This window comes from Drosophila simulans, chromosome 3L (genome assembly GCF_016746395.2).
Source record: "Drosophila simulans strain w501 chromosome 3L, Prin_Dsim_3.1, whole genome shotgun sequence".
In the NCBI taxonomy this organism is placed as follows: Eukaryota; Metazoa; Arthropoda; class Insecta; order Diptera; family Drosophilidae; genus Drosophila; species Drosophila simulans.
In genome coordinates this window covers 17694298-17721352 of record NC_052522.2, presented here as the reverse complement: position 1 = coordinate 17721352, position 27055 = coordinate 17694298, and the positions used below count along the sequence as shown (strand labels likewise).

The 27055-nt window shown below is 39.2% G+C and overlaps 1 protein-coding gene across 3 annotated transcripts in view; it reads left to right on the top strand.

The window, feature by feature from the left end:
• The window catches only part of LOC6738535 (ecdysone-induced protein 75B, isoforms C/D), a 111165-nt gene that overhangs the window by 49925 nt on the left and 34185 nt on the right, over positions 1-27055 (top strand). For 2 of the 3 annotated variants that reach the window (XM_039293940.2, XM_039293942.2), the window contains one exon: positions 10892-10980. In XM_039293940.2, the coding sequence (XP_039149874.1) occupies positions 10892-10980 (89 nt within the window). Of the gene's footprint in view, positions 1-4344; positions 5461-10891; positions 10981-27055 lie in introns of those variants that run through there. The other variant, XM_039293941.2, reaches the window with a different exon arrangement.

Genomic DNA, 27055 nt, shown 5'->3' with positions numbered 1-27055 from the left:
AAAGCGTGGGCAGGGAAAGCTTTGCATAGATTATGTAACTGTACCCGAACTATCAGCTGTCGTGGACCTTGAAAACCCTTATCGAATCTTAACCTCTTGCAAAAACTACGAAAATACAGCGAGTCCGGAATAAATAGAAATCAACTGCTGATAAGCACACCTGTGCACCCGCTGCCCCTTTTCCACCCACACACTCTGACTTGTTCTATTAGCTATTTTTATCAGAAACAAGAGGAGCAACAAATATGGCACTGAGAGAAAAGCATTTCAAATATGAAATATACCCTTAAATTGTTATTAAAAAGAATATTTATTTTCATATGCTCGAACTCAAAAAAAAAAAAAAAAATTACTAAAGCTATGCTTTTTGTTAAAATCGAAGTAGGATTAAGTTAAATATTAAATATTTAAGAAAAACAAAAATTCTTTATAATTTAGAAAACAACCATATATAAGTTGGTACCCTCCTTATAAAGGGTATTGGAAAAAGTGACGCGGTGGAACAAAGCGCACAGAGGGAGACAGAGATAGACAGTGGAAAAGAGACGGGCATATAGGAACAAAGATAAGAGAACTCTGGGCCGAGGAATTTGTGCTGCTGACCTTCATTTCGGTTTCGACGCTGATAACAAAGACTCACCGATAAGAGACTAACTGTCACTGCTTCCCCATTAGTGTGTGTGTGAGGGTTTATTATTATTATTATTATTTAAGTTTGCTGGCTGGTTACGTCGATAAGGCGCATGTTGTTCCACTGTACCCGTAGTTCTCACACACATGTCCGATTAGTGGCCCCAAAACTATTATGTATTACGGCTTTTATCAGTCTTACACGTGGGTGAGGAACTTCTGGGGGTAGTACTGTACTTACAGGTGTTAATGGGACTTACCTGGTAATCGAAGGGATTTCCAGACTGGAAACTGTCTGAGAAAGCGAAACAATAGTGAAATATTACGTGAACCGTGCGATTAGATACTGTGAAGAACCTTGATAGGAATGTATAATCTGAATCATAAAGTGCATATCTATACATATAAACTTAAATTGTATAAGTTTAAATGACAAATCTAATCTGAATTATTAAGATACTCTTACTAAAGTGTGTAGAGTTCACATCATTTATCGAATCTGATATTTTTGCCAGCCTAATTTTCCCGCCGATTTCAACCGCGATAGGGTCCCTTGTCTCCACTGGGGGCAACCTTCAGAATACATATCATGCATATGTACATTCGGATCGTTCTTGTACCCATCGCCCCTTCGCCATGACATCATGAACGGGCCCAAAAATTATGCGTAATCAACGACACAATCCTACCAGAACAACAGTGCCCGAAAAAAGAAGCCACGCAAAAAAATTAAATTGCTCGAGTACGAAAAATCACTATAAAAAAATTCGGCACAGCTAAAACGAAAAAAAGACAGAAAAAACAACACAGGCGGAATACACACATTTTCAATGCGTAAGCCGCAAAATGGTTGGCCTTCAAATTGACCGAGTTCATGAACGCGGACGGACGGATAGACCGGCGGGCTCACGCACCTTCTCATTGTGCGTTAATTATATAGATACAGATACTCAAACACATAGATAAACCAAAGAGCGATAGACGAATAGAGACAGACAGAATGGGGAGTTACGCAATGCGAAACTGGTTTCGGAGTTCTGAAATCTACTTGCCCAAATTGTTAACAACTAATCGGGGAAGTTTCTTTTTATTTTTTATTTTTTTCTTATCGCATTTACCTTACCCCCGCGATGGTCAGCTTGATTTTTTGGCAAATTAAATCTCCAGCGACAAAATTCACAAGGAAAAATTTATAAAAGAGTCGTTCAACTTGATCAGGAGAGTTCGTATCAGAGTAGCACGGAAGCCTTCAACCGCTCGCCAACCGATTAACAGTTGTCAATGATTATAACACAATAAAATAAGTAAAATAATATAAATTTGATGCCACACACTGATCCATTTCTCTGGCATGTGCGTGCGGCCCTCATTCTCAATTTATCGGTCAATTGTACGCCGTACGCCGTTCGCCGGAGAGTTGAAGGCGAGTTTTGCGTCAGGGACACTTCTTTATCGGAGTACTTTGATCCAGCTGTCGTGACTAAGTGACTAAGTAACAGCCAGCCAGGCCTCATATACCATACTGATAAACGGACTGAAATTCGCAACATAAAACGGGAGAGCGACGAGATACAACTTGGGTTGTGGATGCGGGGGATGTGGATGGGATGGGATGGGTTGGGGGAGAAAGCCAATGACATTTCCAAGGAGTTCACTCGCCCCATGATCGCGAACAGTGATCGCGGGCCAGATCATGACATGGCGAAACTCATTGGGAATTGGCAGAAAAAATGTAGTCATTAGAAACGTGGTCAGGTCTGAATGGTGGTGTATCATTTAAAAACCCCAGTACTACCATAGATACATCGTTAAAAGATGGAATTTTCCAACACACATAAACTATGACTATTCATTTAAGACACTATAAATAGTCATATTTAAATAAGAGAGGGCTTGTCCCTTTTGCATTTAGACGAAAATCTAAATTCAGTCAGTCGGGCATTCCCCATATTACTGATAAGAAAATATATATGTACATATTTCATACAACGCAGACATACTTCAGAGTCCCTTGAAGACTAATAAAAGCGAATACCATCTCCCGAATATTGATAATAATACATTTTTTATTTTTTGGAGAGTTCACCCTCATTGAACTTGACCCCCACTTGAACCCCTGGATGGGGATCTGATCTCCTCGGAGGTTCCACTTTCGTTTTGTCTGCTCGTTTATACGTATGCATTCTCCAGACTCGAACTCGCCGCTCCGGGGACTTGACTCTTGAGTTGCCTTGGACTGTTCTCATTATTGAAATTGCATTAATAAGGAAGTTCAATGTTTATTTTTGTTTGGGTCTGGCGGCTGAAGGAAAATGTGCTTTTGTTGTTATTATGCCGTTCGAGTCTCTGATTACGGAGTCCGGTGGCCGATCAACGTCAGCAATTCGATGTGAAAGTGATCGAAGAGCAGAGGAATAAAGGTAATTAGAGATTTGATTCAAGGGTACCGGAGTTGGGTGGTAATCTGAAAAAAACGATCCGTATTTGTAGCTCATGTATCGGATATGAAGGCAATAGCATTTCTGAGCAAAATTAAGCAAACTGTTCTCAAACAATCTTCTTATTATCAAGATGGCAATTGAAGAGAGCTAAAGATCGTCTTAATATTACTTCCTCCCCTATGTGTGTTCGACGCATTGTCAATTTCATTCAATAAACAGTAGTATTAACAGCTAATTTATCCTAAACAGCTTCCACATTCCCACAAAAATACCCCCATAAAGACTAAGAAAAAAAGAATATCTTTCGGTATTTGTTTGGAGAAAAACATGTCGTATTCCAAAAAGAAAAACAAAAACCCTCCCGCCTGCCGAGGAAAATGTGTTAAATTTTCCCCCGCCGACAAATGTGCCGAAAAGTAGAAAATTGGAAACAAGGAAAACTCAGTCAAAGATTATTTTTGGAACACACGAGTGAGACGGCGAGCGTCTAGCCTTGAATGGGTCAAATGTGGGGGGAAGGTGTTGGGCAGGGAGGGGTTATCGGGGGCCTCCTAATTCAGCCACACGTGGCTCAACGATCCAGGAAATAAATTTAGCATTGACCTAGGCGAAGTTTTTTCAGCATTCAGCGGGGTTTATTGCCTTTTGGCCGTGTAAATATTTGATTTACATGTTTTCCGCCCAGTGTCAACGACTGAGAGTCAACGATCCTATCCGCGGATCTGAAGTCTTCATTACTGTGAGTGATATAATTTTTAATTGCATGTAATTTCATAAATTTTCACTCCGTCGAAGTTTTATTGAACTCCATCGAGGGGGAGGGGGTGGATTGGCCTCTCTCTGGAGCGACATGTGTTTCTCTCACAGCTGTTTTTCACCCTCACTGGCTCTTACCACTGCTGATTGTGCGTTTATGCGGGGCCCGCTTGGTGAAATCAATTCATGAAGTGTCTAAAATTGCTTGTTCCTAAACACCACACTCTTTATAAAATCTCTCACTAGTGAGTACCCCGATATTAAACAATTTGCCAAAAAAAGTCCCAATGAAATTGACATCTATGTTAAATAAATCGGTGAGAATGTAACCGTTGAAGTACGCTTACGAAGCACGAAGCAAGTTCATGAACTGATTTCGTGAGCAGGTCTCTCCATAATCGCCGTATCTGTGGGATCGCGCGCTCCTGCTCGCACTCGCTGGGTGGATGGCAGCACATGTTCGACGTGCGAGAGAGTGCGAAGCGGAGAGCGCCGACGTCGACGCCGAAAAAACTGAACAAGATCCGCCGCGAATGTTGATTTTCCTTTCATTGACTAACTGCCACTCGCAGCGCGCAGATCGTCGGCTCCGCTTGCTTCGTTCCGTTCGTTTCGTTTCGTTCGATCTACTTCGAGTCGCGAGTTTTTAGCAGTGTAGTGAGTGCACCTTGAAAAGGATAACCCAAAGAGTGATTTCTACTATTTTCCAATAGTTTTTATCAGTGTGAATAAAACATGTAAACTTGGCTCAAAAAGGGCTTTAAAAGATACAAAGCTTCAATGCAAAGGATAAAATAATATCGCACCAGTGCTTCAAAAACCAAAACTATGCCTAAGGCTGGAAATTTAAATTAAAATTTTTAAAATAAATATTCAAAAAAATATTGCCCCTGAAAAGTGTTGATAAAACCACAACCAAGCAAAATGTTAATGTCCGCGGACAGTTCAGATAGCGCCAAGACTTCTGTGATCTGCAGCACGGTGAGTGCCAGCATGCTAGCACCACCAGCTCCAGAACAGCCCAGCACCACAGCACCATCCATTTTGGGGGTAACAGGTCGATCGCACCTGGAAAATGCCCTGAAACTACCGCCAAACACAAGTGTTTCGGCTTACTACCAGCACAACAGCAAGCTGGGCATGGGCCAGAATTTCAATCCGGAATTCAGGAGCCTGGTAGCACCTGTCACAGATCTGGATACTGTGCCACCCACAGGTGTGACCATGGCGAGTTCTTCGAATTCTCCCAACTCCTCCGTCAAGCTGCCGCACAGCGGCGTGATCTTTGTCAGCAAATCGAGTGCCGTCAGCACCACCGATGGTCCCACTGTAGTGGTGCAACAGCAGCAGTCGCAGCAGCAAATGCCCCAGCACTTCGAGTCCCTGCCCCACCACCACCCACAGCAGGAACACCAGTCACAGCAGCAGCAGCAGCAACATCACCTTCAGCACCACCCACATCCACATGTGATGTATCCGCACGGATATCCGCAGGCCAATCTGCACCACCCGGGTGGTATTGCGGTGGTTCCGGCGGATTCGCGTCCCCAGACTCCCGAGTACATCAAGTCCTACCCAGTTATGGATACAACTGTCGCTAGTTCGGTAAAGGGGGAACCAGAACTCAACATAGGTGAGTTGTGTGAGAAAGGCAATTACGGAAATACTAAATAGATGAGGAGAAATGGGATATAGATTAAAGTTAGGGAGAAAAACAGAAATCAATGCGTGACATTTCTTGAACGCATTTAAATTTATCTAAATCCGAATCCAATAAGAAACCCGTATCGATCTCATAAAATAAAACACTCTTATGCTTGGCTTCCGTTTTGACAGAATGAGAAACCTTGAAAACCAAAAGTATGCAAACCATAAAACGCCGGCATAGTGTGTATCTGAAAAATAAAGTATATATGACCGGATTGAGAGAGAAAATCTGATCTCGTGTTTGCCGATCTGATTCGATTTTGACCTTCCCCCGCCAATTAGCATTTGGAATATTGGCCTGGCAAAGGCGGAAATTTTGCGAGGTGGCGCCCGATCAAATTACCGTGACGTCACACGTCCAGCAATCGTGTGACCATCATTATCAACGTAATTATCTATATCAGTGCGCGATGATCGCCGTTTAGTCAGTCAGTCAGTTAGTTCAGTCATCAAGGTCGTTCCGCATCCGAAATCATTTTCTGTTTAAGCACCGAGTTCAAGTAAGTTCAATTAACTTGAGCGCTCGCCATCGGGTTTTCTCGTTTTATTTATTTATTATATCTTGTTCCACCGATATTATAACAGTACCAATGTCAGGCTTTTGTTTTATGACTAAAGGAAGTTAATGCACTTATGAGCAACCGGTTCAAGTTCGCATAAAGATCGAATCGGTTAGGGGCAATTGCAGTTCAAGCGATGAGTCAAGGTAGTTCTTTCTATAGAGGGGAACTGGTTGATTGTCGTTTAAGCTTTTTGCATGGATTCCAACTAAACTAGACGGGGGTATTATTTGAGGTCTGGGGCTAGGGGATCCCAAGGTGTTTAAGGTAATGAATGAAATGGGGAACTATGACCATATATGCTGCCTAATTGTATTTATAAAAATTGAAATATGTTGGGATCTTGAGGTTCAAACGTATAGATTTTTTAACATACATTTAGGTCCAATAGATACAGTATCGCCACATCCACGTCCTAAACCGAAACACGCCTCAAATAAATTGAAATTCGCACTTACTAGCATGACAGTCGAGCCGAAAGTGAAAACCGAAACAATATTTATATGTGTGTCTCGATTATGTCTCCAATTTCCAATCCCCCACCATTTCTCACCCACTCCCGTTGCAATTATTTGCTTTACTTAGCAAAAGTGTGTTTTTCCCCATGCCTCCGATATTTATTTATGCGTTTGTGTGTTGGCATTGCATTTCACTAAGTGAAAAACTGGGCGAAAGAGATGGCGCGATGACAAAGTCGGTTTCCAAGTTCATTGCTACCCTGTGGATCGCGGATCGCTGGATCGGTGGATTTCTTTTCGCGTTCGCCAATGGATTTCTTGCTGTTTTTGCTCGGTTTCGGCCGGGTCGATGTGCATCCGCTTGCCAAGTTTCGCGTTTCAATTGCAGCCAAACGAAAGTGAAAAGCCAACTGCAGCTTGACTTGGCCAAAGCCAGAGCCAAATTCACTTTTCACCGAGGCGACTGAGCATGCGCGGCCAATTTACGGGCAAACAGAAAGAAAAAATAAATACAAAACCGGGTCTAAGCCTCTTTGACATTTTTACATAGCAGCAGCGGGTTAATGACTCCTCGGTGCCACCCCTCTACACCCCTTTCAAATGTCGGTGAAAGTCAAGCTGCAACGCTACAATTGTCCAAAAGAAAAGTTCGCCTTGCCACCATTGCTCTCCGCAATTTATTTGTCTTTTGCTTTATTTTTTTTTCTTCGCTTTTCGCAGGCGCTTTTCAAATATCGTAGGCGGCTCTTGAACTTTTGCTCACTTGGAAAGTTTACTCTATTCGATTTTTATTTCATTTTCATTTTATTTGATTTTCGTCCGATCGTGTTTATTTTTATTGGCACAATTATTTGTGCATTTTAGAAATTTATTAAGCGGCCAAAGACCTGAAAGTGAAAACCATCGACAAATCGAAAGTAACGAATTTTGTGTTTCTTATTGCAATTTATTTGTGGGCTAAAGATTTGATTGTCCATTTTTGGGCACTTTTACTTTTGGCTAATTGGTTCGAACAGGTGGAGATGGAAGTGTTTTTGAAGGTTTATAAGAATTTTTAAAGTCCCAACCACATACTTTTATTTGGCAACAAGCAAACGTTCCCACGCCAGCGATCAGTAACCCCAAAAAGTTCAATAAATTAATGAATTCCTCAAAAAGTACAAGGCACTCGAAAGGAAAACAAGCCCGAAGATCAATGCACTCAGCGCATTTTTCAAAAAAATTCTGTTTCATTGAGGGGTCATTAATTCCCATTCCCGCCAAAAACAAAATATATCCCATTGCATAATCGGAATTTTAGGCGGCAGTTGTTAATTCAATGAGCTCCCAGCGAAGGTGACTAAAAACGCGCCCACTTTACAAGGTGTATCCCTCATTTTGAGCTGACCTCAGTTGCGTTTTTTGAACTTGACGAAAATGTTGAATAAAATTTTTTATTCTTGACTTGATTAAACGATACATTGAACTGGCGCTAAAATAAAGCAACTGAAAAAAAACCTGTCCGAACATTTCCGCATTGAAGTTTGTGGGCAGAGCGAGAACGCTTCTCTCGCCCCCTCTCTTTTCCTCCTGCACGCGCAAAACTTTTATTGATTGAGCGGGAAAGAGAGCGAATGAGAGCGGCAAAAATTTCAATGTCAAATTTTAATTTAGTAGTTTTTTTTTTTACCCACACAGAAACAGAACATTGGCAATATGGCAATATCTCTCTCTCTATAGACCGCGATCCTCCCTCTCGCTCTCGCTTGTATTAATAAATATTTTGAGTAGTCGAAAATTTGACTGTGAGTGTGTGTGCTTTTTTCTGGGGTGTGTTTTTGTGAGGGGAGCTGCCATTTGTTTGGCTTATTTCTAGTATTTCTCTGATAGTGCCCGTTCCACCTCTTCGCAGACACCCCCCAAAACCCCCGCCCCTTGCCGCATCTGTGTGCGTGTGGAGTGAATGAAACTTTCAAGGTCGCCTGTGCGCACTAGTGTGCGTGTGAGCAGTGCGTATTAGATAATTCCCATGGATTTGGCAGTCTGATTATTCAGTTCGCTAGAATTTCACAGGCCGGATCGGAAAAACATTTGTATTCAATTTATCACAATACCAAAGAATTATAAAATAATATAATATTTCAAATTTAAATAATTATATCAAATTCTTATCCGCCTGAGTCACACAGTTCAGCTTGATGGAAAAATAAAAAATCCTATGAGACAGTAAAGAACTTACAAAAAGCTATTAATAAGAGCATTTAAAAACTACATTCTTCTGACTCACTTCGTAGAAAACCTGGACCACAGTACCTTAATCATAGGAAACAATTCCCAATTCCCTTCCTCATATGGGTTAATATTACACCGAAAAAACAGAATAATATTTATCAGGCATTACACGTGTCGCCGATTAGCGAATGCCAACCACTCACTCAAAGTTCCCAAGGCAATGAGACAGCGATAGAGGAGGAGAAAGAGAGGGCCAGGGGGGCGAGAAAAGAGACAGAGATAGGGAGGAGAACTGACCTTGCTGCTATTGTTTATAGAACACATTTTGGTAATCCGTGAGCGAATCCATTACAAATGCAAGTTCTTCCCAAAAAAACCTAAATTTATATAAATCACAATGTGCCAATGACGTAAGCCCAGCGATTCTGATTTCAAATGGGTTCCGAATTAGGAAAAAAACAGAAACACAGACAGAGTCCGAGGGAGATAGGAATAGTACGTGGCATTCTTTATTCTCTTAACGCCCGCAATGAATTATTTTTAAATGTGTGCCACGAAATCCCCAAAAAAAAAACACAAAAACAATCTTCACAAAGGAAGTCCGTAAACAACCACAATATTATATTTAATAAAGACAAAATGTGGGATGGTTTTTTTCAAGTTCAAATAAACATGCCAGCTGTGATTGTTTTTCACGTTTTTTAGCTTTCTTCTCTGATAAGAACTTCAATTGCGGCTGCTTGTCTTACAGATAGTTTTGTATCTTTATCTATAAGAAAAACACGCGCTTATGAATGAGATGTTTTGGTGTTTTGCTTCCTATCTGAGACCCTAGCAGTATCGACGGATTGACTAATGATATTTAAAAATAAATGCTAAAAATCAAAACCAATTCGGTATTATAATTATCTTGGTTTAACAATGGATCTCATTTGATCATAGAATTCGTATGGTGTAATTTACAGACCTTATCATGTGCAGGTTAATTAGTTGGCAAACATAAATGTAGACCACCACGCATCTGCGCTCTTTGTTGAACGCAAATGTATCAGCATGCAGCGATCTTTCAGTCTGGAAACTTGAAGCGAATTCAGTCAGTGGCGTGCCTGAGATCAGTGCAACACGCAACCCCTTTCCTCCTCGCAGCTTGTTTTTTGTTGTGGCTGCCCGATGCAAAAGTGCAACGATCTGCAGAGCGAAATGTCAGTGAACTTGTCGGCATTGCAGCCGTATAGATGCTGGTTGTGTGTGAGTCTGGCACAGAAATAGCAAAACGCAGATACAGATACAAGTTGCTCATGATCGTGATCGTGATGATGATGGCCATGGCAGCGTGAAGATCATGAACATTGTTTGCCATTTACAATTGTTTACAAAGCGTGGCGCGTCTGATTGCTAGAGAAAAAGAGGAAGTACTGAAGAAGACAGAGAGATATGAACGAGACAGAGAGGGAGTTATCCTACTGACGAGAGAAAGACTTTCTTTGGAGCTTCCTCAACATGAAGAACAAAACAAACGAAACCTGTTTAAAGAAAGTCTTTCTCTCGGCTGCAAGAACTTGTTTCCGCCCAAAAGAAAGTCTTTCTCCGGCGCTCTTTCTCTGGTTCTTGTGCTCTCTCTTGTTTACTTTCTTCTGGTTCGATCGCCTGTTTTTCTTTCTTGTTTACCTGGCGTGCCGGTGAAAGTTACGTAACATTTCTTTGGCCAAGAACGAGCTCAAGTTCAGCAACAAGTTTTTGTTGTCTCGCCCATTTCGTTTTGCTGCTTTCTTCGCCTTGGCAGTGGCATTGCGTCTCTTTATTTGAAGAAAGTATTACGTCCCCTTGGCGGGGACTTTCTTCTGATTGTTTAAGGTGTGCGATAATGAAATGGAAGTGACAATGAAAGTTGTTGCCTCCCAGTTTTGTATAAATTTATAGTGTGTGGCCTAACTTAATTTGTTGCGATTCTTTTAGATACAGATTCTGTCATTCCTTTTTTTATATTTTCAATATTGTGAAATAAATTTTCCACCACAAGGTACTGCTTCCTCAATCTAAATCACCCCATCATTACTCCACAATTTCATCAGTATCTTTAATGCTATTTTCTGGTTATTAATCGCAAATTGCCATCTTTTCTTTGCAGAATTCGATGGCACCACAGTGCTGTGCCGCGTTTGCGGGGATAAGGCCTCCGGTTTCCATTACGGCGTGCATTCCTGCGAGGGTTGCAAGGTAAGTTCGTGCACAACACAGACTTAGATGTAGGAACAGCGGGGTGGTCGGTACCGCGGGGGTGGCAATTCAAAAGTGTGCTCGCCACGTGCAACTTGATGCCCAACCACCAAACTACGGGTCTGACATTGAACTCGGTTGACCTCCTTGGCAGGGAAAAAAGGGATCAGGAATTACGTTGGCAGGGTTGTTTTTCTGCCAGCAACAGGCTCTTGCCCTTCACAAAAACCTGCGTCGTCTGGCGAATTGTCCTTGCATTAAATTGCGTCGCAATAAAATAAATCAAAATGTACAACAACGCGGTCCTGGGCACAACAAATGAGACACAGAAAGTATAAAAAATAAAATAAAGCAACCACCAAACCAGAACGAAACCTTCAAATCTGCTTTTGTGAGCGATTCTTTTCATTCTGCACTGGAAAATCAAATTAGCGATCAATGCAATACGATGATTATTGAGTTTTAGAGATCAGGCTTTCTTTCAAATTGGATTGAATTAAATTGGATTTAGATAAAGAAAGGAATGCTAACCGCATTTTCACATTTGTAATGTTTTTTTGCAATGTTTTAATTTCAAATGCGAAATAGCTAAGCAGTAAAGTCCTACTACAAACCCATTTTAAGGATAGGGGAATATTTTAAAATATTTGTAATATTTTGTGCAGTGTTTTCCTTGGGCTCCTGCTGCTTTTAAAGCCTGCGTTGCCGCCCTTTGTCGTCTGTGACATTGAAAATGCCGGCAAGTTCATTCGCCCAAAGAGCTGAGCCTCTGCCTCTGGACAGAGTCCAGCGATCGTTCCAGTGATTGTTCCCTGCCCAGAGATGAGTGTCTCGCATGAAAGAATCTTAATCGGGCCGAGCTGCTCCCGGGGATCGTGTCACGCGATCATCACTATATCCACTCTGCACAACCTTGGCAAAGTAGTTTGCCCTATTCCCTTATATTCGCCGGCACTCGGGGTTCGGCAAGCGAGTCGGGTTTAATGTCTCAATGACGTCCTTGAATTGGGTTAACAGCCAGCCGAGGTTCGTTCTCGTTCTCGCTCCCTCTTCCATTTGCCATCTCTTTTTTTACGTCTGGCCCTTGGCGGTCCTTGTATTTGTTTTTGCCTCTAAAGTTTAAACTGTCTGCGCGTCTGAAATTTCAAACGTTGCTAAAATACTCGCACAGTGATCCCTCCGAAATTGACACGTTTAAAAAGAAGTCAAAACTGGTAGGAAAATTGTGGAAACTAGATCAATGTTGCAGGAAAAACATTCTTAAGCACGCTGTTATTTTATTTTTAAGGAACAAAAATATGTTGCACTCTGTTTTACCTGAAACTCTACAAAGAAATGTACTTAAGTTTAAGTTTTATTTTATAATACCCCCTGTATGTATGTCCACCTCGAGTTGTTCTGCAAAGGAAGCTGCAGAAGTTCGTTGACTTTGGACCAGTTTTTTCGGCCTTTCAAATTTCTTGGAACTTCTTTTGTTGTGTGCTAATTTATATGTTTATTATGTGAATGTAAATATATGTTTAACTGATTAGGTAGGCCTACGAATTTGTGTTTCCCTCGCGCATTTTTGAAGTTCAAGGTTAGCCAAAAAGAAGCCCTCTCGCTCCCTCCGGCTCACACGTTTGTTCCCGTCTCGCTCGCTACCTTTGAGGAAGCCAGTTTCGCGTATTGCTCATACGCCGCGTGGTGCTGATATTTCCGCCCCGTCCATTTGTGGCTGCGATTTCAGACTTGTGTGCCTACCTGATCTGCTCGGTGGACCTTCGTCTTGTCTATTGACCTCTATTTCAGAGACAGATTCTTGGATTTCATGTTTTATTTTTTGTTTTAGATCTTTTTTGCGTTTTGAGCTTGACGAATGACTTCATTCGTTGCCAACTGACTCATTTTGAGACCTGGCAACTAACTATTTGGAACTCGTTTGTTCTTGGTCGTATTTTATAGTTTTAGAGCCGCTTAAGGGTTCTACGCGCTGATTAATTATTGCGGAAAAGGTTTGACAAAAAACGTGTTGTATATTTATAGATTTCTTAGGCCTATGCTATTTTCGCCTTGAAGGTGAGAAATACAATTGTGGTATTCCATAACCATTCAATTGACATCCCATCATTGTAATTTCATGATATGCATATCTCAAACATCATTTTTACCTTGTGAGCTATGATCGAAATGTTCCATATCACACCTCAAATTAAAAGACATCGGTTGATAGTTATACATATGTATCTGTAGCTCGACATTTTTGGCAGCTAGGAAAAAAAAATATTTTCTAGGTAAGAACCGAAAATTGGTACCGTGACTCACATCTTTTTTCCCACTCCATTATCCTTGGCCCGACTAGTTTCACACATTTGTTGCCTGCTGCCTTAATGACCCAATTCCCGATTTCGTAACTACATAAAAAAAATAGTAGAGGGCAGGTGATATTATTTATATTTTTTGTGAGGGACCACGACGAAGGAGCGTGCGAAGAGGAATAGTCAAATGGATGTTAATTTTCAATAAAATGCCGGGGGACTTTTCGTGGTGGTCAGCTTTCTTTATTTCTGATTCTGGGCCTATTATCTAACTTGTTTGTTATTCCTTCCACATTATTTAGCATATTTATTTATTTACCCACACTCAGGCATACAATTTTGTGTTTTCTTTTTTTTGCTGCCGCTGGTTGAGGCTCTCGTTTTATTTTTCTGTTTCCATTTCGCTTCGGCAGTTGTTGTGTATGCTTCGTGTAGTTTTTCGTGCTTGGGCAGGGACGGGGGCGAGTATCTGTGTGAGTGGCGCTGCAGTTGTGTGCGTGCAGCAAATGTGAATGAACTCGTTCAATGTCAAAGCAGAAACAGAAGCAGCGTACGCAGCATAGGCCACGAGAAAGCAGCGGAGAGAGAGGCGGAGAAAGAAGAGAGCACTACTCTCTCGCTCTTTTGTATTGCTTTTTGGTTTTGGTTTTTCATTGCATTTAATCAAGAGAGAAATAATCAGTATGTGTGTTGGATATAGCAATAGTGTTATTGCTCTGCTTAAACTATTTAAATGCGAAAGGGCTCATAAGCCATTGCCATGACTCCTTCCCCACCCCCTTTCTTTTCCCACTCTACCTATCATTCTAATTTTTCATAGACCCTAACCTGCACCAATTTCAGAGCACTCATCAGATAATATTTGTTATATGAACAAACACCAAATGCACTTGATAATCTCGAAGAAAGAAAAGCAAAGAAAATGGGAAGAAAATAAACTCCCAAAACAAACAGAAGATATTTAATTTTGATGGTCTTATCAGCGGGGCCATATACCCATATTTTCGCCATTCCCTTGATTTTATCACGGAGACCTCAATTCTCATTCGGCTTTCGAGGTTTTCCACTTGCCTGCACTTCAAATTGGAAAACCAAAAGGAAAAGCCAGGGAAAACGAGCGAGAGAGAGAGAAGAGAGCGGTGATTCCGATTCTGATTGTTGGGCTAGGACTCACAGCACTCACACAGAGACACAAAGGTTAATGCTCTGAAATGCACTTGAACGACTGACTGCAGTCGCAGTCGTCGTCGGCAGAGACGCCGACAGCGACGCAGCGTTGCATGAAATTGTCTAGGCGTGAGTTTGTGTGCATGTATGTGAGTGTGAGTGAGCACGAGGTGTGGCGAGGGTGAAAAAACTAAAAAGAGAGGATGGGGAGTAGGAGGAGGAGTTGGGGTGGGAGGCGCTATTTATTCGTATTTAGGTTGTGCCTCTCCAGGGAAAATTCTAGAAAATGCATTTCCTTTTCGAATGGGCCTTAGATTTGATACAGCAACACAGAAATTTTTCTTTTTTCGAATTTTTAAAAGTGTTTCACTTACCAAGTGCGTGAAAAGAGTAACATTGTATTTAATTGGATTAAACCTCTAAAAGTAACGTTTGTGTTATTGTTTAGAAACAACTTTAGTTTGCACACTAACAATATTATTTATTTAATGAAAATGCATTATTAGAGGGTATATGGACAATTTCTTAAGTCATTTTGTTTCCTTTTCAACCGCATAACTGTGCTAATACCAAGCTCTATTTCCACTTTACAACTATTCAAACCAACACTAGCACAAAATTAACGATGCAAAAACACTCTCCCACTCTCTTTTTCGTTCTCTTTCGGCTTACGCATCGCTAGTGACGTTTTGTGCTCCGCATTTCTGCCCACAAACAGTTCAATGCACCTTGCAAAAATTGGGTCAACAACCTCAGCCTATTTGGGTTACAGTCCAGCACAACGACAACAATTCCGTGTGCTAGATAGAAAGATATGTGCGTGCATACATATGAAATCATCTTAGCGAACAATAATCCTGGCCTATTAAATTTCTGGCAAAAACTTTAAAATAACCCCCTTTTAAAGATAACATGTTTAGCACAATGATTTAGTCTTGAAATTTAAAGGATTTTGGTATTGCACGAAAATCATTTTCATTGTCATAATAAAAAGGATTCGTTTGGATTACCATTAAATTTGCGCAGCCAGATCATACGATTATTTTACATTGTGCAAGTATGTACATAATTCTACATCTGTGTCTACATAACATACTGGCGCCATCTAGCGTTAGGTGTCTACCTTACGATCGAGTTGTGCGCTTTTCAAGCTCGAAAGTATGCAACAAAATATTTAAGATTGGTGGACTTGTAGCAGCTAGCTTTCGAGAGTGCGATTTTGAACGCGACAAAGCGAACATATTTTGGCTAAAATGACAAGTTAAAATACAAAAATTTTATTAGTAAGAAATTCTAATTAGAAGTATTTAGTAAGCAAAAATAACAACAGCGAAAGGATCTAGGTCAGCTAAAAGTATTACAAAGCTATTTAAAAGATTTTTATGCATGGTTGTGCAAATGGCTATTTTAAAGATTTTAGTGCAAGGTTTTGCACAGTTTTAAAAACAAATAAGCATACAACATTTCCTTCCGAATATATTGTGCAATGCAAAACAGCCATAAAGCTCCCAAGAACACAGAGGCGCACTTAAAACAGCCATTAAAATGCAAATGACTAATTATTCGACTAGTAAATATGCTTTGCCGCTCAGCCAAGGCCAAATCGAATTCGTTTACTTGCTCCAGCGAATGAGTAATTAGTGCTGAAAGCAGAATCAAATGGCGAGCAAATTAATGCCGCTGCCACGCCCACTAATGCGGCCTTTGGGTTTTGGCCTTATCTGTTGGCAAAGAGAACGTGCAACTGCAACAGCAGCTGCAACTGCAACTGCAGCAGCAACTCTACTACGAGCTGTGCTAAATGCAATTTTTTTCCTTTCTGTTACGAGCGATAGTAAAATGTGAAACGAGTGTGTGTGAGTGTTTGGTTGAGTGGCTGAGCAAACACAGATATATGTGGATGGATATATATACATACATATATGTACCACATATACCTGAACCACCCCCGAAGCTGAGGGCAGCAGCCACTTTTGCTGACCCAGTTAAAAGTCGTTCGCCCCGACTTTGGTGCCACGTGCCACGTTTTTCACCCGCCTTGAGTTCTTGGCTCCAGCTCGCACAAGACTTTGCTTTCATTCGAGGTTACTTACCCCTTTTTCGGGGGTGGTGTTTGGCTTGCGGCTTAGCTTGTTTCACTTTTCCACAGCTGCTGCTGCTGCTTCTACTGTTGCTGCTGAGGCCAAAAATATTGTGTTTGTTTAGACTGGCATTTGTGGGGCCAAAGGAGGGAGTTGTGGAAAGGGTTGTGTAAAATCCCAAATAAAAAGACTTTACTCGTTGAGTTTTTGTAAGAAACTCGTTTTATTTGGAAATATCTTCGGTTTAAATAGGTGACATGAGAATCGCATCTTAAAGTAAATGGCCTACGCAGAGGCCTAAGTAAATAGTCCCCGCCTTATCGAGGTCCCACGCTCGGGCACATCTGCCTATCTTGAGCGGCGAGGACCTTATCTGTGGTCTCCCACTAAGGGACTATTTTAGGAGGCGGGGAACGATCTCAAGTGACTGACTCATGTAGTGTGCACTTAAATTACATGTTTTTGAGCAATGCACCCATGTCGCCTTAGATAACAAAATCCTAAATATAATTTATCGCTCTCGATTCATTTACATAAGATATGAACGGAGCCCAAAATTGTAAGTCTTTAAATATATTCGTGTTCATGTGTGAACATTCTGCCAAAGGGCCAGCAAAGCTGAGATGTACATTAGTATATTAGTTGCATTTATAACAGTAGTGGACTGTATTTATTTGATATATGTTCATTTATTTTGCAACTAAGATTTCAATGGGCCTAGTTTTTCTGGCTTTTAATTTTATTGGATTACAATTATGGTTTACATTATTTTTAATTCAACAATTTGTACTCAATTAACTTATTTTAAACATTTTGCTTTTTCTATGTAGAAGTACATTTTCTATTAAACAACGATATAGTGGACTGTATATTTTTATTTGTTATATTATTTTATTGTTTATTTACTATTGATATTTATAGTACTGGCAACGGACCTGCAAAGGTTATTGCTTGCATTCTTTGTTGCACAGCACATTTCCGTATGAAATATATTATTAATACTATCATTAGTATTAAAGCAATAATTAATCCAGCATGTCCGGAAATATGATGGAAATGTAAATCTTTCAATTTTTGATGGTTCTCTTTCATAAATTTAATTTCATTATTCAATCGTTCAAATTCCTCAGTATGATTTAATATTGATAGTTTCAGCGGATCCCAAATAATCTTCGGCACTTCACTAACTTCTCCTATATAAGGTGTTGATAATAATTCTTCACTTTCGGACTGAATGTTATGGTGGGCAACTAGAATTTTATCGTCGGTTCTTGCCGTACAATATGGCGCAATGCTTAAAACTCCTTGCTGAGGCAAATCAAACAATTCAATTTGAGAGCCAGTACATTGCAGACGGACTTTTGAATTCGCAGGAACCTTAAACAACCAACTACTTTTCTTTTCTAACTCTACCCAGTATACACCTCCTTAAGTTCCGTACCTGACCGTTTTCCTGGAATTACTAGGTTCTCCGAAAGACTCTGCTGAATTTTGGCAATTTCTTTTTTAAGCTGATTTGGCCTGAGAATATTTGTATTTAGCCTACCGTGATTAATATCAATCAACAGGCTTATAATGCCTGCTTGAATTTTTTCGCCTTCTTCAATCAATGAGTGTAGCTGTTTCGTAATCATAAAGAATTTTATTGATTCCTTATAAACATAATAATTTTCTTCAAGAACTTCTGTCATGTTCTCAATTCTTATTTGCATACTTCTAAAATTGGAGTTAACATCTTCTGTTGTTCTCTTTAATAGATTAGAAGTTGAATCAACCACAGATGTTTGTTTTTGAATTAGTTTATCAAGGTTGTTCTGGTTATCTAACAAATTCTTCATATTTTCTTCTAATTGCTCTCTATCATCTTCATCCATTATACCAAATAAAATATGATACAAGGAACCCATAAATTCGAAAGGAGCACGCTTGCTTCTAGATCTAGACTGCATCATAAACAATTTATTGTTTTCTTCAAGTTCCGATAACTGACTTTGCATATTATCTAAGACTAGACTACATTGCTCTTCAAAGCTATGAAGTCTTTCGCAAACTTTCCTCATACTTTGTATAAGCGCATTACCCTTTGTTAACATTTTAAAATATGGATCCATTTTATAATAGATAACCAAATTCCAAGAAGTACTCACAATCTCAACATCTCCTAGCGGGTCTAGATATATTGCTGAGGTTTTATTTATTTTGTCTATAGAATATCTTGGTGTTATATCTTTAGGTAATGCGCTAGAAACTTGACAACTTAACACAAACAACAACATTGCCATAATGATTCCGATCTTGGACATTCCCGATGTCGCTCTAGTTCGTCTTTTTGGCTCTTGGTCAGCCTCATTTTTGTCAACAGACTTTATTCCTTCCAAGGGACAAATTTTAGTAATGGGTCTAGTGATATATCCTTCCTGCATCTTTACTTTAGCCACTCGGACCTTATCATCATTCCCCTTATGCACCTTTTCCACCTTTCCTAAAGGCCATCTTGCAGGATGACAATTCTCATCCTTTAATAAAACTATTTGCCCTTCTTCTATATTAGGAATTTCCTTTTTCCATTTATTCCTTTGCTGGAGCGTATGCAAATATTCACTTTTCCACTTAACCCAGAAATCTTTCTTCATTTTTTGGATAAGTCTCCACCTATCCAAATTTCCGATTTTTTCATCTTCCATTGGTTCGACTATTTCTAAAGGTGGTCTTCCAATTAAAAAATGACCTGGTGTTAAAACTTCTTGTTGGTCCTTCTCACTAACTATAGTGTATAATGGCCTTGAATTTAAGCATGCTTCTATTTGACATAAAAGAGTTGACATTTCTTCGTAAGTCAAAATAGTGTCGCCGATTATACGCTTTAAATGGTATTTCATTGACTTAACTCCAGCTTCCCAAATACCTCCGAAGTGAGGTCCTGCCGGGGGAATAAAATGCCAATCAATCCTGTCCTTTTCAAGCTGCGCTGCAATCGTTATATTTTCTTGTATTGCATTAAATAACTCTTGATCTAATTTTCTTGCAGCTCCTACAAAATTTGTTCCGTTGTCTGAATAGATATTGGAACATTTTCCCCGTCTAGCAATAAATCTTCTGAGTGCTGCTAAAAATGCGTCTGAAGTTAGATCGCTTACCATTTCTAAGTGTATGGCTTTGGTGGCCATGCAAACGAATACAGCAACGTATCCTTTAAATGTTTTTTGGCCACGATTTCTTGAACATTTAACATAATAAGGACCTGCGTAATCTATTCCAGTATTAAGAAACGGGAATGTCATCGTCACTCTATATTTTGGCAAGTTACCCATTATTTGCTGAGCTGTATTTTGTTTATACCTTGCACACGTTACACATTCTCTTAAATACTTTTTCAACGAATTTTTCAACCCGAAAATCCAATACTTTCTTTGGATATAGTTTCGCATTAGGTTTATCCCTCCATGCAATGTTTCCTTATGAGCATTTTTTATTAATAAGCTTGTTAGGTGGCATTTTTCTAAAATGATTGGATGTTTAACATTAAATTCTGCATTGGAATTTTGCAATCTTCCTCCAACTCTTAGAACCCCATCCTTGTCCAAAAATGGATTCAATGACAATATTTTATTATTTGTCTTGATTTCCTTTTTGATTTTAAGGCACTTTATCTCTTGCCTAAACTGGTATTCTTGTTGTTTCTTAATAACAACTGTTTCCGCTATTCTTATCTCCTTTACTGAAATAATTGATGAATAGGCTTTATTTCTTGTTTTCATCTGCACGAATCTATTTATGTATGCTATTATACGTATAAGTTTTTCTATACTGGAATACCTTTCTATTAATTCGTAAATAGGATCATCTATTTTGTCATTTAATACCGTATTTATTAAGACAGGTTCTTCTACAGACTGCTGCCGAGGCCAAAGTTCTTTTGGGTCTGCTAGCCATTTCGGACCTTTCCACCAAAAATCACAGTTGATCAACTGGTTAGAATCCACTCCCCTGGATGCTAAATCTGCTGGATTATCCTCTGACTTAACATGATTCCATTCAGTATTTTTTAATTTCCGAATGTCATCCGTTCTTCTTTTTATAAATTTGATCTTACTTTGACCACTGTTAATCCATGCTAAGGTAATCGTGGAATCACTCCAAGCATAGATCTCCATTATATTGTCAATTGATCCTTTTAGTCTTTGGATTAATTCACTAAGCAGGTGAGCTGCACACAGCTCGAGTTTGGGAATTGTCTTCCTATTTTTTATAGGGTTGACTCTACTTTTGCTAGCTATTATATTAACATGAGGTCCTACTTTAGCATAGACTACTGCAGCATATGCTTTTTCGGAGGCGTCCGCAAATCCGTGAATCTGAATGACTGAAGAACTGTTTGAATTAATCCATCTTGGGATTCGAATATTCTCTAACAATAATAAATTTTCTTTATATTTTTCCCAATAATTTTTATCTTCTATGGATAATTCCTGATCCCATTCACTTTTATTTATCCAAAGTTTTTGAATAAAAAGTTTTCCTGAAACCGTGACTGGTGCCAACCATCCTAACGGATCAAATATTTTTGCTAGCGTTGATAACACCACGCGCTTATTTATATTTTTTGATTCATCATTACAATTTACGCTGAACTTAAATAAATCATTTTGAGGTTCCCATTTTAGTCCTAAAGTTTTAACACATTCATTTTCGATAATATTGAGAACCTTATTGTCCCCTGTGTCCTCCACAGTGGTTAATATTTTGGAATTGTTGGAAATCCATTTCCTTAAGTTGAATCCAACTTTCTGCAATTCATGGAGAATTAATGTTATTAATTTATTAGCTTCTTCTACCGAATCAGCTCCAGTCATTAGGTCATCCATATAGAAATCATTCCTAATTATTGCACTAATAACTTGGTTTTTACATTTATCTGCAATATCTACCAGAACCCTGGTAGCCAAATATGGTGCAGATGCAGTTCCGTAAGTGACTGTGGTTAATTTATATGTTTTAATTTTTTCTTTTGGAGAATTTCTCCATAAAATATATTGATATTTTTGATCATTATTATCTATTTTAATTTGTCGGTCCATCTTTTCAATGTCTGCCGAAACAACAAATTCCCATTTTCTCCATTTAATAATAATGTCAAAAATATCTTTTTGAACTCGTGGCCCAACCCACATTATGTCGTTTAAACTTTTGTTATTCGTAGTTTTTGCTGAAGCATCAAAAACTACTCTCAATTTGGTCGTAAGGCTTGAATCTCTAATCACTGCCTGGTGCGGTAAAAAATATTTGCCTTCATCACTCACTTCAATCATGTGTCCTAAATCCATGTATTCATTCATGAATTTAGTGTAGTCAACCTTAAGTTTTTCATTTCTTTTTAGTTTTTTCTCCAGATTCATGTAACGAGCTATCGCTTGTTTCTTTGAATCTCCTAAGGTGACATCCTCCTTGAATGGAATTGACACAATGTATCGCCCATCTGAATCTTTTTTTGTCGTTTTGATAAATTTATTTTCACAGATTTCAGACTCGATATCATCTTTTTCTTCTTCTTCCACTTCCCAGTAGCGATCTAACTCTTTTATTTCTATTGTTGTGGCTACAATGGTTTCTTTTCCTTTGGATTTTTTACATCCAGAAACTATCCACCCGAAATCAGTTTTTTGCCCAAGGAGACCGTCTATTTTTATAACTCCATTTTGCAGAATGTGAGTATATACGTCTGCTCCAATGATTAGATCAATGCGACCCGGTTTATTAAAATCGGGGTCGGCTAATTTAAAGTTCTTCCATTTTTTCTGATCAACATTAATCGTGTTGACTGGAAGTGCCTTCATAAGTTTTGGGAGAATAATTGCTTCAATTTCTAAATTTTTCGGAGAATTTCTTATCGAAATAACCGCTTTGTGCTTGGAGATGCACGTTCCTGTGGAAGATACTCCACTTATTTCAGTATGAGACCGAAATTTTTTCAATTTTAGAATCTGTGCAGACTCTTCTGAAATAATTGTGCTTTGAGAGCCACTATCAATCAATGCTCTTAATTGTTCAAAGCCTCCATACCTCGACTTTACTTGAATCAAGGCCGTGGCCAACAAGGCTTGACCTGTTGTTCTACACGTATTCACTTTTTCTGGATTATGACCTGCAAAGTGAAGTAACGTGTGGTGAGGTTTACGACAAGTCGAACAAAGCTGCTCGCTTATACATTTTTTACCAAACGGATGCCTCAGACATCTTAGGCAAATCCCATTTTTTCTTACCCAGTCAGACCGTTCTGCTGGATTCATTATTTTAAATTTATGGCATTGAATTAAATAATGCCCTGGTAGTTTGCAATATGCACAATTGTCACTATAATTTTTATTCTTGTTATTATTAATCATTTTCTTTACAGGTTTTACTTCCTGTGAGAATGATGATATAGAATTGAGCCTTTGCTCTAAAAAGTCCATGACATCAGAAAGTGCCTGTATTTCTTTTGTCTTTTTAACATGGCTTTCATATAAATTGAGTGATTCTTTATTGAATTTCCGAAGAATTATGTGAGCGAAAATTGCATCCACATCTTCTGGTAATTGTGCCTTTAATTTTATAATATAAATTGACTCGTTAATCGTGTCAATAAATGTCTTTATTTGCTTATTGGATTCTAAATTTAAATTTGGCATATCCATAAGCCTATTCATATGATCTGAGAATATGTTTCTTTTATTCTCATATCGCTTGGTCAAAAACTCCCAAGTGGCTTCATAATTTTCTCCAGAGCCGAGCAGTAAATGAGTAACCACATTTCTGGCTTCTCCTTTTAATGCTGACTTTAGATAATTAAATTTGAGAGAAGGACTGAGATCCTCTCTCACATGTATGAGCTCTGTAAAGAGTTCATTAAAAAGATCCCATTCTTTGGAATCACCAAAGAAAGTGGGAATCTGTATTTTAGGCAGGGTTGGTAACTCCTCCGCCTTAACAACCGTCGACATTTCAGCTTTATTTATTGTGCCACTGAGTCGACTATTAATGGCTGTAAGAATATTTTGTTTGTCAAATTCAAGTTCGCTAATTTCTTCTTCGAATAGCGAGCTCTCAAAATGACTATTCACCTGTTCAATCAGGTTATCTATTTTATGCCATAAAAATTCAATTTTATTTTTCCTTATTTTAAGGAAATCTGGACTACTGTCTATTAGTTTAGACGTATCTTCTAGATATACTCGAAATTGGCCAACATTATTTCGAAATGCCTGCTCTACTTTTAGAGCGTTGTTTTGTGCTATACCCTCTTTTTCAGGGTGACCACACATTTCAAGGTTTAATGTAGGGGGAGGGTTTGATTTAGGGACAGTGTTTGATTTAGGGAAAGTGTTTTCTACCGACTCGCCCTTAATTTTTTCATTTTTATTTTTAATTTTTTCTAACACCATCATTATTAAATCATACTGCTTCGCGTTAAAATATTCATGATCGACAACGCCGATCTTTAACAAATTGCTATGATTAGCAATGAAACATTTTTGAAGCTCATTTAATTTTAGAATTTCTACATCTGTTAATGTTGGTTTTACTTCCAACTTTCTAATTTCCAAAATAATTTCGGACTGCTTCTTAAGGAATTGAATAGTCTTTTCTGACATCATTTTGAAAATTTTTTGTAATTTCTTAATATATATAGTACGTGTATATGTATTTTATATGTATTTATATATATATGTGTGTTTGGATAAACAGAAAATTCTTGTTTTGACTTAGCTGATGTCGTTGTTGTTGCTGCTGCTGTTGCTGCTGTTGTTGCTGCTGTTGCTACTGCTGTTGCTGCTTCTGCTGCTGCTGTTGTTGCTGCTTCTGCTGCTGGTAGAGGCTCCTTTGATGTTTAAAGATGATTTTTTTTTTATTTGGCACGTTTTATTATTTTTGTAGTCCAGTCAGATTTTTTGTTTTTTAGCCATTTATTTCGGCATTTATGCTCTTTTGGCATATACACTGCACTCTATTTATGAGCTGATTTAATGCTATTAGAGCATTTATAAGGCACTGTTTTCAGGCACTTTTTATTTAATTTATGCTCTTATGGCATATACACTGCACTCTATTTATGAGCTGATTTAATGCTATTAGAGCATTTATAAGGCACTTTTGTTATGCACTTTTTTAATTTCACAATTGCTGATGTATGGCCTCAAGCACGCCTTACCACAATTTATAATGGTACACAAAGCAACCTTTAGCTATAGACTATAAGGTGCTTGTTTTTAAAACATAAAAGATTCTTTTGTATCTTTTTGCTTTTTATATTTATACTCTGTTCCTTACCTTTGGTAGGGGGAAACAAGAGTCACTTATTTTTGCTACCTTTAGCTGTAAGATGCTTAAAGGAGCTGGCCTTTCTCTGAGTTCCTTACCTTTGGTAGGGGGAAACTGCAGAGTCGATTAAAGGCTCGATTGACCAAATGTAAAATCCCAAATAAAAAGACTTTACTCGTTGAGTTTTTGTAAGAAACTCGTTTTATTTGGAAATATCTTCGGTTTAAATAGGTGACATGAGAATCGCATCTTAAAGTAAATGGCCTACGCAGAGGCCTAAGTAAATAGTCCCCGCCTTATCGAGGTCCCACGCTCGGGCACATCTGCCTATCTTGAGCGGCGAGGACCTTATCTGTGGTCTCCCACTAAGGGACTATTTTAGGAGGCGGGGAACGATCTCAAGTGACTGACTCATGTAGTGTGCACTTAAATTACATGTTTTTGAGCAATGCACCCATGTCGCCTTAGATAACAAAATCCTAAATATAATTTATCGCTCTCGATTCATTTACATAAGATATGAACGGAGCCCAAAATTGTAAGTCTTTAAATATATTCGTGTTCATGTGTGAACAGGTTGCTTTCAATATTCAAGGGTTGTCTCATTTTACGACTAATTGAAAAGATGAAATATTAGGCTGAAATATTTGGCAAATTATAACTTTTGCAAACAAATGTAACCCAGATGAATAATGTCACGTTCTTGTCACTAAGGATTTCAGGCAATAAATAACATAAGATTTATGCTGCTCTTCAGTTTTTAAATAAAATATTTAAAGTTAAATATTAAATATATTTTACTCGTTCAAAAATGTGCTTTACGATTATCCCACACTCTGTGAAGGAATGAACTTCTGTTGCGTAATCTCTTTCCATTAGATGTCACATTTGGCCCGCCTTTTGTTTGGGTTCTCCCCAGCCCGCTCTACATGTTGCACATGCACTAGCTGTTGCTTTCTCTTTCTCCGCTGCAATCTAGCTGGAAATTTCCCAGTTGGTTGGCAACATTCTAGAACACTCGCACAGCCAGAGGGGCAGAAGAACAGAACGTCAACGAACTTGCAACAAACGCAACGAGTTTTTCTGCAGCATTGCTTTATTTTTGCTAGCTGTGTGAGCAATGAAAGTACCGCAACTCACAGAGCGAGCGAGATGGATGGCCGGTGAGAAGAGAGAGGGAGAAAGGCTGAATAGTTGCAACGAAGTGCATTGACTCTGCTTTCTTTGCCAAGCCAAAACGTTGACGTCAGCCCGGGTTGAATGCACTTTTCGCGCGGAAAAACCCGAGCCAGCCGAGACGCGAACCCCACGGCTGGCCCGATCACATGTTGCAAGTGGCAAGTGGCAGGTCTAGATGTTGCTACTGCAACTGCAACATCGGCGGCTAGAGGGTTCAATGCGCTGGCGATGCTTGCCGGCTGCACCTTGGCTATAATTGTCTTATGTCATAAGTCAAAAATCCATCTGACATTTTGCCGTTGACAGTTTTATGTCGTTTCTGCGCGCTCCGTTTTCGCCTTGACTTGGCCAATAATTAAGAGCGAATTATTTATTTGGCCTGTGTGTGTCGGGGCGTGCCATCTTGGCCAGGATTGTCGGTGGTCGGCGGATAGCTTGGCGTGGGAATGGCTCACGATTCGTTAATTGCCTGCCAAGGGAATCGTTCTTTGGGCCGCAATTAAGTTTAAGGGAGCTAAGATTGTTGGTACGAGTTAATTTGCTTGTTTAATTGAACTTTTGGCATGGGAAATTCGGCTGAAAATGATTGGTATTTAAGTTTTAGGGTTGGGCCTAATAGGGCTGAGCATTTCCCATGTTACCCGTGTATGTCAGGTGTTGCTAATTAACTAAATAGAAGGCAGAATACGGAGAATAGAATACTCCTAATCTTATTGGTAAATGAAAAATGTATAGCTCCCAAGATAGTTACTTTAAACAGTAGGAGTATCATAAATTAAGTAGCCTTCCAAGCAGTTCAACCTTTTTCCTAACGAATTTCCTCTTTCCATTGCAGGTAAGCTTTTGATTTTGATTCGCTCTGCTCGATTCCCTAGCCCACCCGCCAATTTTCATTGTAAGTACCGCTGTGAACAGGCCTTCAATTATCCCTAAAACAAAATGTGCGCCCTTCCTCCCCGACTAATTGATTTATGTGGCCGGCGCATTTTGAGGCGCGATAAGCAGCACGAAGTATGCCCCAGAGCCAAAAGCCAACCTCCAGTCAAGCAGTCC